This window comes from Aquila chrysaetos, chromosome 3, assembly GCF_900496995.4.
Source record: "Aquila chrysaetos chrysaetos chromosome 3, bAquChr1.4, whole genome shotgun sequence".
Classification (NCBI taxonomy): domain Eukaryota; kingdom Metazoa; phylum Chordata; class Aves; order Accipitriformes; family Accipitridae; genus Aquila; species Aquila chrysaetos.
In genome coordinates this window covers 29,750,626-29,763,769 of record NC_044006.1, presented here as the reverse complement: position 1 = coordinate 29,763,769, position 13,144 = coordinate 29,750,626, and the positions used below count along the sequence as shown (strand labels likewise).

The 13,144-nt window shown below is 35.3% G+C and overlaps 1 protein-coding gene across 2 annotated transcripts in view; it reads left to right on the top strand.

Annotated features, from left to right (window-relative positions):
* The window catches only part of SUGCT (succinyl-CoA:glutarate-CoA transferase), a 339,554-nt gene that overhangs the window by 42,654 nt on the left and 283,756 nt on the right, over window positions 1–13,144 (top strand). The window contains exons 7-8 of one of the 2 annotated variants that reach the window (XM_030009379.2): window positions 789–880; window positions 8,209–8,352. In XM_030009379.2, coding sequence (XP_029865239.1) covers window positions 789–880; window positions 8,209–8,352 — 236 coding nt within the window. The remainder of the gene's footprint in view (window positions 1–788; window positions 881–8,208; window positions 8,353–13,144) is intronic. The other variant, XM_041122640.1, reaches the window with a different exon arrangement.

Genomic DNA, 13,144 nt, shown 5'->3' with positions numbered 1-13,144 from the left:
ATTTTCTCCTCCCCATCCCACCCGGGCCGGGTGAGGAGTGAGCGAGCAGCTTCGTGCTGTGTTGTTGCTGGCTGGGCTTAAACCATGACAAGCTGTTAATTCTAAGCTAATTCTATAGCTGAACAAAACTGTATTTATGTAGTTCCATAAAAGTCTTTTGTATTTTTGCATTTAATTGTTGCTAACTCTTGGCAAAGAGATTGTGTGTACTTGTTAGAGGGCCAGCCTTGCCCTCTGTTGTAAACAATGTTTATTTTGAAGGTAGCTCTGTATAGATGTGGAATAAAGTAAGAGAAGTAAGGCGGGAACACTTCATGTGTCTAAACCATAGTGTCATGTTTTTAGTATGGTTTGTGGTATTCAAGATATCTTTATGGCAGAGTGGAGATTCAACACAGGCAACTTGGGGCCTGTTGGACAGCAGTTGGAGGCCTGTAGAGATACTGTAGAGCCTATGAAGTGACATCTGAATCCCACTTCAGCTGACCCAGCAAATTAAAAGAAGGAATTCTATCCAAAGTGAATGAAACCTAGCAGGGCCAGGAATCTGTCTAGAATTAAGATCAAACACATCATCAACCCACACAGGATAAATCCAACTTTTACTCTTAAAAATGTGCAGGAATAAGTAGAATACAATAGCATTCATTGGTTGTACAGTCTGGACAACTTGTGAACAAAAGCTAATGAGAAATACTAGTTGGTTCCTTTTTGTACTAAAATAGTAATATGTGTTTATGTTGTACGTGTCCTTGATTGAATTACTAGTTGTTCTCTTTCTGTTTTAGGTTATGGTCAGACTGGTCCAATGGTTCAGAGAGGTGGATATGACTCCATTGCAGCTGCTGTTTCTGGTCTCATGCATATCACAGGGCATGAGGTATGGTGCTCAACTTATAAATTTAACAGAATCTTTGTGCCATATACTAAAATTTGATGCTGCATGGAGCAAGTTAGCCTATGCTAACACGTCTGTTACGCATGCCTTCCTGAGTCCAACAAGTCTTATCTCTGGGAATCTAAGAAAATGATAGTGCTTATGTCCTTCAGGTATCTCACTCCAGGCTCCAGGTAAAGCCAATGCCTGAGAAACAGAAAATGGAAGAAAAATGGTATTATAAATCTCAAGTGAATAAATTGACAATTTATGCTAACCTGTTAATGGCCATTTGTAGTCACTTCAAGAGCTGTAATAGACACGTTATTGACAGCTGTATGATGGAACCATACATATGTGTGGGAAGTCTCACCTGTGCTTTGATTTTGATATTCCCTCTTTAAAAGAGGGAATTGTGAAGCCATCCAGGTAACTCTGACAAACTGTCTTTTCAATCATCCTGCTGGAAAATAAGCAGAGAGATGCCGTTAGTGGTTCTGGAAAAGCTTTATGTGCTATTATTCCCAGTGATATCTAAGATCTTTGGTAGTTGCAGTAGTGCAGGAAGCATTACAGAGGTAGTTTAGTATCTGGATTTCAGGGATACATAGAATGTGTGTCTTCACCTCAGAAAAATGCTGGTCAAATAGGCATTTACTTAAGCTGTATTGAATCACTGACAGGTGCAGGGAATGTGGTCTCCAAATGTCACTTATCAAGTGAGATGGTGTTAGAAGTCTATTCTCTGCATCATAAACACTAGATAGTCTTCTGTGGTGGTGCTCCTGATACTCTGGAAGCAGTAGTGCAGATCTTTAGAGTATGACACTTGCATGCCCTAGATAAACAAGGAGTTCATCAAGTTTCTGTACTTGGTGTCAGATACTGATGTTTGAGTAGGTTGTTGAAAGCTAACCATGCATGATCTGAACATAACTCTACTGCAGGATTGATAGTCTGCCAATCGACTTGTTTTCTGCCAAGAACAATGGCAAACATCAGAACTCTGTGTGTGTGGCAATTATTGTTACCAGAGTCCTCCTTTCTATTAAAAAAAAAAAAAAAAAAAAGTCAAGCATCATTTGACTGAGGAAGGTGAAACATCTTGTGTCTTGCGACTGTCTGCCCATTGCTGCCATGTTAATGACACATAGTCACAGGATATCCCATCTCACAACATGAGAAGACATGAAGTTGAGTGCAGTCCTTACAGGTACTTCTCTTCAAATGTATAATGCACATACACACTAAGCACTGACTGATCACAGTAACTGTAGTGTAAGTAATTTTTACGTTCTGACCCTGGTAGAGTGAAGGTTAGTACTTCCAATTCAATGCCAGAAACTTCATGCATGCCTCAAAATATACCAAACAAAATTAAATGGGAGTATAAACTGTTAGAAAGGGGCAAATGTTGTTAGTACAACATGAATAAATTATGTTGAAAAATTGAAAAAACCTAGGACTCTCATAAAGCTTTTCAATGATATATGAATGACAGAAAATACAAGTGTTATACTGAATAATTGTATGTAAGTTATATTGTGAGAGTAATAGTCCTCAGTGGCCATTATGAAGATGGATTTTATTAAAAGATTGTGTTAAGATCTACACTGGAAATCCAGATGTTTGCATCACCTCACCAGGACTCGAGGCAATGTAATCATAGGAATCATTTAATCACCGTTAGTAACAGTTCCATCTATTCACTGGGGGCTTTCAACAATTTGTTCAAACTTAGTCATTCTCTGGCATGATTAAAATAAATGTGCTAAAACTTGCTTCTTAGTTTTCTTTATTTGAAGTTGGTCATATATTCATCAGTTTCTCAAAACCATTTTCTGATATATAGAGGGACAGTTTAGTTTCAAAGACTTAAGTGGTCTGTGACTCCAAAGAAGCAAATGTGACTTTTGTTGTTGTAGTGAAAATTTGCTCAAGTGGCTTTAAAATCATATTGTATGCTTGTTTGAAAGTTACTTTAAAATAACAATGTATTATTAATAATAAAAACTTCCACATTCTACATTTATGTTCATGTGACTGGGTTGTGTTTAAAATTCCACAAAACTAGATCTGACAAAAGTTAAACTTTGTTTCAGTCAGCATGTAGAGAAGTGGCCAAAGTAGAGAAGAAAAAAGAATCTTACTCACTTTTTCATGCTGTTTTTCTTTATTAAACCTTGAATCATTTGTTGACCAGATAACATAGAATTCATATACTAAAAATAACATCATTTGAAGCATACCCTAGTAAGCTAGAGTATGAATTTTTTTAAATAAAATTACAAATGCCAGTCTTGTGAACTGGAAAAAAAAGTTATAACAGATGATGTTGGTTTTGTATTGCATTGCGGTAGCTATAGATAATCGGCATAATAACATCAGTGTAGCAGTGCTCTGGGGAAACTTCCCTTCAGTAAACAAGCCATTGAATGTGCTTGCAGGATGGTCTTAGAGTTATCTGCTGATGCAGTAGACAAATTATAATGAATTTGAGCAGCAGCAACAAAACATTTACATATATCAATATCACTGAGGTGCTTAATTTTGAGGTATGTTAATACATATTTACAGCTCCTCACAAAGCCTTTTAATAATAGGATACTAAAATTATGTCCTGTATCTGACATTTTTAAAATAGCAACATATATTCCATTTTAGCTTAGAGAAATTTCATGTTGTGAATTTTAGTTTATTCCAACCCTCTGGCTACTGATTTGATTTCTCAAAAAGCAGTTCATTGTTGCAGATCACATAACTTTATTGGGTACTGAGGCCATGCCTCCGGTCAGTAGTCTTAATATTAAGCCATGAAATCAATATATTACTAGCACAGGATTTTTAGCAAAACTTAAACCTTCATTAAGTCTGTCACATATGTAACATTCATTTTCTTCAATACTTTATATTTCATGTAACACTATAATTTTTGAAGCAGTAAAGAGATCACAGTGGAAGAGATGGAAGTTTCTGACTAAAATGTGTGTATTTTATCCAAGTTATCTTTTTGTTAAGGAGATAAAGTTATTGTAACACAAATATGGAATGCACCAAAGATACACAATAATACTACATTTGGCACACAGCATAAGCCTTTTGAAAGGGAGATGAATTGTATGCTTTATCCATCTGATTTTTAAGATCTGAAAGAAGATTCCTGTATAAAGAAATTCTGAACGGCTTGCTTTTTTTGCTAGGAAATAGTTGTTACTGAAATGACTTAATGCTGGTTATTTTGCAATGCTTCTGAGGAAAGTTCTGAACCTTGAAATCAAGCTATAACTTGCAATATTGCAAGGTTGCAGGCACAAACAGCTGCATTTGTGCTAGTGTTGTTTTTGCTGATTGTACAAAACCAAACACATTCAGTGTACAGTAGAATGCTATCTTTAAGCCATGTTTTCATGTGCAGAAACCTGCATGGAATTCAAGCTCTTACACATGTACTTGATTACTTCTGTATTAGAAATGTGTGACACCTGTGAAATTTGAAATTCTAGTGTGTTTATGAAAACTGACAGGCAATAGTGGGGAATCTCTTTTTTGTAAATCTGTACCACAAACCCATTTTGAATGAAAGTAGTTGCTTCAGGCCACATTCAGTTTTTCTTTACATAAATTAAAATATGCTAAAAGGACAAAGTTTACACTGATGACACTTTTATTGTCCTGGATGACATAATTTATAGGTATTTCCTGGTTAAATACCACATTTAAGTTTCATATTTGATGAACAGAAAGCTTTTACTTAATATATTCAGATACATTAGTGCCAGATGAATATCCCTTTGAAAATTTCTATGACTCATTAAGGCAATAACTTGCAATTAATTAAATAAAACCCAGTTTGGATACAAATCCCCTTCCACCTCCAAGTGGATTATTACATGCAATTTTTGATATTCAGAGTATCTTTATGGTGTGCATTCTTTCTTGCTGAAGAAACATTTTAGTTTTACTGAACACGAGACAGCAAGACATGATTGGGATCTACAATACCAGCTTAAAAACCAAACAAACTGCAACAAAAGAGTACACATGGTATATAGCTCAGAGCTGTTGAAAAATATAGCCATTGCTGGTTCATATTAGCTTCAGCAGCTATTTCCCATTTGTAGACTACTGGACTTAGAATATTTTTATTAAGCATGTCATTTCGGAACAATTTCCATTTTTACTGGATCATTTTTATGTTATTGATGTCAGTTTGGGAAGAGAAATCATGTCAAAGGGGGAAAAAAAAAAAAAAGGCTTGGGGAAGGAAGCTTCCAAAATGTGTTGTGGCTATCTCCGGGCCAGAATGTGTTGACAAATTGTAAGGAATTTAGCAAACAGCAAAAATTAGGAATAGAAGTGTAAACTGGTGGTAAGATTGAACAATAGCAAAGCACAGTGACAGAAGAAAGTCTGCTCTACTGGAGTGATTCTTCATCTTTTCAAATGAGTAAAGGGGGTGTCCTGGTACTGCCCCTAATTAAGGTTCAACCCAGCCCTTGAGCCTGGATGGCAGCTTTGTTTGCTTAAAGCACTTTCTATGTGATTAGGGCTACCTTTTATCCTTCTACCAGAACAGTAATATTGCTTTTGGCTGGCAGGGGTGGTGGTGGTGTGTGTTACTTTTAAAATAATTTGCTTGAATAAGTGCTACTGTATAGATCCTTACACTGCTCAGGGAACTAGTATAACACTAGCTACACAAAAGTACTGCTGAGCTGTCAGAAATTCCATCTAAAGGAAGGTATTTGTGTGTGTCGCTTTGTCCTTCATATAAAGTAGCTTCATATTCCTTGTTCTGCAGGGTAGAGATGAAAACCTGAATGAATCCATTTCACAGTACTTACAGCTGTGCATCCTGTCACAGAAAGGCTGGTTTGTGGCACAGGTGGATATTAGAAGCTGATTAAAGGGTGAGAAATGGCAGCTACTCATGGATCTTGGTAGAAAGATCAAGGAAGGTTAGAAATTGTGTTGGCTGCTGCAGAATTATAGGTTGTTGAGCGTTAGGATGAAGTAAAGCCAATGTGTTAAAAATAACGTAGCAGTATAGTGCTAGTAGTCTGTAGGGCTGTTCTGTATGGGGAAATTGTGAAAGTATTTTTAGAAATAAAGGTGAGCTTTTTACTGAGGCAAAGGAAGTGTTTGCTTTAAAACATTAGGTAGTTCTGTACTTCATGAGGAAAGTGCTGGAATCAAGGCTTGAGAAGACAAATTCATACCTAACAATCTATTAAAAATTAAAATAGTCCTGATTTTTATATCTTCGAAGTGTAGTTTTCTACATCAAGGGTGAAATTAATGACACTTTGAAAACAGTGGGAAGTGTTTTCAAACTAAGAATGTTGCTGCCTATCTGTTTGCAAAACCTTAAGTCTTTTTTCATTTCTTCTCATCCCAGTGTCTTGGTTGTAATGAGGAAAGAACAATTTAACAAACTGAGAACTTGCAGCAGATAATGTGGGGAAAATGTTTTTTTTTGTTTTGTTTTTTTTTTTTTAATTTGTATTTCTCAGTGATAGCTCTGAGGAGCAAAAACCTTCTCATATGCTAATTAGTTTTCTCAGGAGGTTTATGTGTATAAAAATAAAGAGCTTCCTTTCCTGTTTTCCCTCAGAGTTGGGTACAAGGAGAGTGGTGAATGGATGGAACCTTTGAGTTGCCCTTTCTATTGGGAAGGTGAAGTAGCTTAGTGTAGAGTGTGGAGAAGGAAGAAAGAAGGGATTCTTCAAAAAAGTACTTCCTGAAGCAGTGTTCACCTTAAGGATGTGTAGTTTATACATCATCCTTAATGTCTAGGCTATAGATAGTCACAGACTAATCCTTACTGTGGTTTGAATGACAGTAACTGAGATGATTTTTTTTTAAAATTTTGTCATATTTGATAACAGATTTTATGATTTTGTTTAGTTACTTTTATGATATGAATAAAATAGAAGCCTTTTCCATCTTACGTAGAAAATATTGTACTACACACTTTTATCCCAGAATTGACCTATTAATGCAATTGATAATGCAATATGATACTATTTTTCTTAAAATAATTTTTAACGTATATGATTTGATATCAATTATGTAAATTCTGGTGGAGCACAAAAGAAAAAAAACATGGTGAAGATAAGTTTTAAATTTTTTACGTGAAGCCAAGACACTTTTTTTATAATTATCAGTAAACATAACTCTCTTGCAATCTTCAAGTATGATTACACTTAACAGTTTAGACATGACTAATTAAAGTAATTCTGTAAATTCAATTTTATTGAATTTATGCTAGATTAGTTTGAAGGCACTTATGGAAACTTTGACAGACAGTTATTATTTATCAATTATACTGATTTTAAGTTGGCTTATGATAGGCTTACTTAGGTGCTTAAACTCTGAAACAATCCCATTAGCTTGGTGCTGCTGTTTGTGGAGTGTACTTCAGGGCACGCAATTGCTGTCAGATGCTGAGCATCCGACCTCAAATTTTTCAGAGTAGGAAATGGAAGAATGTCTCAGAAGAAGCACTTTTAAGTGTCTATGGTAAAAGCCTACCTTGACTGAAATTAGAAGTTCATTTTGCCATTGATTGCAGAGGGGCCATATTTCATGCCAGCAATTAGGAAGGTTCTGAAACACATGATGTAAAATAAAGATTCTTTCCTTTATGCCAGAAAAAGGGATAACATACTGAAAAAGGATATTTGAATGAGCAACTTTCCAGTGATTATTGGTCAGAACGTCAAGAATTTGCATGTATTTACATGTGTAAACAAAACAAAGTTGTTTTTGTTTTCCCACTAGAAGCCTGAAGTGTGTATACTGGAAAATACCAAACTGAGATTTGGCTGGGGCAGGGCCAGAAGAGGAGGGAGGAAAAGAGTGAGAAGAGCAAAGCAATATGGTTCTGCCTTTCAAACAGACTTGCACCTGGGTCAGCATACTGTGGAAGTCCTTTAGACCTTTGGCTTCTAGGCATAATGGAATTCAGTTTTCACTGGATTGCCTTGTCTCTAACAGTATCTCTTTTCTTTTTGCATTGGTGAGTTGAAGGGTTATGTTATTAGGGCAAAAGTAGCATAACAAATCATTCACAGTTTGCAGTCTGCAGCATTGCGAAGCTACTGTATTGTGTAGATACTGCAAGAATATCTTGTGTTTCAGTGGTAGTTTTCATACTTCAGTTCACTCAAAAATATTCAGTTTGGAATGCAGAAACACATAAACACTTTTTCAGATGAGTCTTGTGTAGAATGTACTATAACAAAAAGTAATGTTTTGCTCTTGCTTGTTTTTTTCTTTTTTTGTTGTTTTGTTTGTTTTGCTTGGGGTGTTTTCTTCTTTTACTTTAGGATGGTGAGCCAGTTAGACCAGGAGTAGCCATGACAGATCTTGCTACTGGGTTGTATACATATGGAGCAATTATGGCTGGTTTACTTCAGAGGCATAAAACGGGGAAGGGACTGCACATTGACTGCAATCTCTTGTCATCTCAGGTAGGAGTTTTAAAAAAAATCGCTTTTAGTTGTGTAGATGTTTGAACCTAAGAATACCATTTTGACATAAATTAATGCAAATTAGTTAGTACAACTAAAGACAACAAAAATTACAATAATGGCATTAGTGACAGTTTTCTTATTCTGCCACTCTGGTAGTGACCATTTTATATGACATGGTTATAGTTACTACTGCGTTACGTTTGGTTTTCACTTTTTACAAAGGACCTCCATGTTCTTTGAAAGCATGGGTTAATCAACGTTTATAGTATCCCTGAGATTGTAAGTAACAGTTGGAGTAGATAAATTGAGATAGACAAGCATAAATGGTGAAACCACTGTTGGAAGGGAGGTCTAGGCACTGGGTAACATTGCTACCAGAGTGACTGAATGATTTGTGCAAAATCACCCACAGTAATCAAGTATCACCCAAGTGTCAAAGTAATGTAATCCATGAGGTCTGCCTTTTGGCTCTGGGAATTAAAGAATAAAGTAAGCTTGAAGATGCAGCATTTTCTAGGCACATTAAAGAGAAATCTCATCAAAATTGTAAAGACAAAGATGTTTTGATCATGAAAGGTATACCGTATACCATGAATAATGAGAAATTTAAATTATCTTTGAACATTTAAGCACCATTGATGCAATGATTTGTAATTCACAAAAAGAAAGTGATGTTGGTATGAACTGCATATGATCAGATGATACGATGTCTTGATGGTGTAGATCCCTGCTGGTAGCAAGTGGATATATAGTGCATAGGGATTTTTGTGTATGTTTTAAAATGTACATCAAAACTGTATACAGTGCTACTCAAAGCTACTGCAGTGCTCTATAATTTTCATCTTTATTCAATTGTGTTTTTCCTCACATTATATTTGTCAGTACATTTGAGAGGTGATAGAGTGCCCATTGTACAAATAGTTGGCCATGGTGTGAGCAAGAGGTTGGACAAGATGACCTCTAAAAGTTCCCTCCCACCTATATCACTGTATGATAATAATGATTGAGACTAATGGTTGAGGTTGCTCTTGTTTTAATACCTACTTCTCTGCTTTAAATGCCCACTGAAATCAGATTTGGAAAGGAGGGGAAGCCCTTGGTTAAATCAACAAAGAATTTCTCATTTGTTTCAGAAATGTTTGTAAGGACCGAACTCTTCATCATACTTATGTATACTTGTAAATGTTGTGTCTGTATTTGAAAAATGTAGTAAGCAGTTTAGAAAAATATTTTAAATATATGCTGAACTCTTATTAAGTATTTTGTATATATATGGCAGGTTTTTTTGTTTAACGTATCGTAGTGTTTTATATTATGGCAGCTTCCCCTTTATCTTTTCTAATTTTATTGAAAGGACTTCCATTAATTTCTGTTAATTTCCAGAGTCATTCTGTTATTTTTTGATTCCTTGTTCCACTGTTTTTTGGCTTTTTTTTTTTTTTAATGGAGCCTTCTTGATTATTATTTGGTATTTTATCAAATGCTGAAAGTAAGAAGAGTTGAAGTTAGGTGTTGCTGTAACTCTCTTATTTCACCTTACTTTGTCACCTCATTTGTCTTTAGAATCTTTTTCCTTTGTTGGGATAGATTTGGCTATGCACAAGTGTTCTCATATTGCAGAATTTCTATCTGAAGTTCCATATCATCATCCTTTAGGCCACTCACTGGCATACACAAAGGGAAGGAAGACTTGGACACGTGTTAGTGAACAAAGCGTGGTATATGTTTGACTTCTATGTGCTTAGCTGAAGAAGTACTAAATGGTGAAGGAACAGTTTAGTTATTTTTTTTCTTTTTTTAAACATTAACTCATTCCATGCTTGTTATCAAATTACAGTTATCTAAAAGTCATTAAGAAGTAATTCCATACATGCATATTATTATTGTAAAATAGGTGTTTTTATTTACATCAGTGTTGGATAAATTAAACTGAAATAAGTTGGTATTTTGGAATAGAGTATGGGTATAAGCTGTTAATCAGAAAACAGCTATTTTGTTTTAGATAACCCTATTACTTCAGTCCAAATTAACTTTAGAGTGTTGGCCCAAGACTGTAATGAAGACATTTATTAAATTGGAAAAAATATTTATGGTTGAGGTGCTGGGGTACCAAAAATAAACCCATGTGATCAATCCCATTAAAAAAAAGTGTTAAAATGAATGAAGAAAAACATAATTGACAGCTGAGTCCCTCTGAGAACCTAGTTTTCCTGGTTCGTTTTCTTTCTTTTTGCAAAACTGGTGGTTACTTGTAAGTCTTTAAGGGTGAGTGTACTAAGAAAGAGTAGCACAAAAAAAAAGAAATTGCTCTTGCAGTACTTTGGGTGGTAATGCTTTTTTTTGAAGGAAAGTTAGACAATTACTGTGATACGATCAGGTTCTTGAAATATCCATGCTTTCAAAGGGGTTACGGTTTTACATACCAAGCTGAGATATCTACAGCTAGCTCTTCCTCATGTGATGAATGTTTAAAAACAATGGCCTTTTGAAGTCTCTCACAGATGCTGCCAAAACAATAAGGAACCAAAAGTTGTAGACTTTTAGTTTGTTAGGTTCTTGTTGCAATTGATTAATGGTGGGATCTAGAGGTCAAACAGATGCATCATGATAACATTTCCTTCAGTGTGAGTTTCATTGGAGTGTAGTAATTTTTAATGAAAAAAAAGTAATATTTTTCTGTGTGTAAAACAAAAGCACTACTGAACCGTACTGCTATTAGTAGTGTTATGACAGCAGGGACCTTTATGAAACTTTTGGCTTTTGTCAGTATTTCATGCACTGAGCTAATATAGCAGCATGCTTGCACCTTTTGTCTATCTTTCCTTCATCTGAACTGAGAATTGTGAAGCTGGCCTGTACATATGTCTTCCTTGGGCAGTGTTGATGACTTTGACTATGTCAGAAAGGAAAAAAAAAAACCCAAACAACAGGGGTTAAACACTTAAATAATTAGAAATCCCTGAAACATGTCCATCTATGCCTGTGCTATCCCTTTTCTGCATGCCTTATAGAAGTGCAAGAGGATTTTTAAATTTTGGGGGTTTTTTTGGGGGGGAGTGAAGGAGGCAGCTGAAGGATGCTTTTGATATTAATTTCCTGCACAGATATGCTAATGACAAAGAGCACTGAACTGAATTCCACTGGCAATGAAAATGATCTGAAGATTTTTAAAGAAATATCCTCTGACTGGCAAGTTTTAGTATTTAACTGGTCTGGGTAGAACCAAATGATAAATGAAATCCTGTTCTCTAAAGAAATGTTATTTTTAGAATATCTTAAAAAAGACATCTTTCTTTCAAATTCTGTATATCAAACACTTTTGCTCTATAGCTTCACAGCAGCTTATTAGTACCTAAGAGGATTTCTTTCCCCACAACAAAATAGAATTCTAACATTTTGTTGACGAGAGAGGTACAGTGACCACTGGGATGTTGTTTTGCAGTGAGCACTAGCTTTCTGTATCTCTCATCTATAAACTTTTAACCCATGTCATACAATTCCTTTGAAATTTTTGACTTTTAGATGATTTACAGTTCTCAGCTCCAGACCTTTCAGCATCTAAATAGTGTCCTTTAGATGATGCTAGTAAATAAGAAGGAAGTGGGTTTTGGATTTGGTTCCAATTATGCAATTGTGCCTTTTCTTCTGTTGTGGCTTAAAAAAAAAAAATCTCTTGGAAGTTTTAATATCCTTCCTGAATTTAATTACAACCAGGCTTCAACAAATACTGTAATAAGTTGGTTTCTCTTGGGTTGAAAAATCTGCAAGAAGTATTTTACGTTTAACATTTCTGCAGTTTTGGAGTGTATTTTTTTCCCAGATTCCACAGACAGGATAATGTGGTTAATATTGTTTGTATTATATGATTATTCATCAGACACTTCTCTGCTTCTGATTACTATGTTTTAGTTTGTATTTGCCAGAGCAAATTCTTAATCTTCTCAAAAATTTGAAGTGACCCTAGAAAAACCTAGCAAATTGGTAAAAATTATTTTCTGTATTCCATCTCTGTGTTTTAGTTTGGCAGTTAGTATAGTGAGATAATGGTGAGGTTTAGAAACTACTAGTGTTTTTTTTCTGCATCACTTTTTCCCAAGATGATTGTGTTTAAGGCTTATCTATTTAAGGTGCCTTTAGTGCTCTCTATTCAGGGCTTTCATGACATGTCTTTTACAAATTATTGAGTATAGATGAAACTGGTAACAATTAGATACTGCCTGTAGGATATATATGGCATCACAGGATCCCTGAGCAGTAAGTTTTGTGAGAAATGCCAATGTTGGAACTCAGATACTGTTCAGGTGTCTTGACTGTATCTTGTTGCTTCTCTGCTTGCTAACTGAGAGTTGCAAGTTGACTGAATACAGAAAGAAAATCTGCTTTTTTTAAAGGTCATTGCTGCTGGTGATTTCAGAGGCCAGCTAGGAGGACTGTTACACAGTTTTCTTGTTTTGGGTATGGCTTGAATAAGCGGTTCTTTTTTACAAGCTTATAAAGCACCATCTTTGCAAAACATTGTATTCTTAATCTCCGTCATGATAAAAATTGTGTATGCACTGTATGGAGACGTCTCTTTCACTGCATAGCTCTGATATGGAAAGATAGTAAAATCTGAATTAATGTGAACATCTCCTTAAATATATACTGTGCATTAAGCACTTTTCTTGGCTACTATTCTTGATAATTTCCATTGAGGACATCAGTATAACTAAGACCAGAACTTATCCCTCGGGGTTTTAAGTAGCCAGAATTTTATTGAATAGACCAGAAGACCGTACTAACATGACAG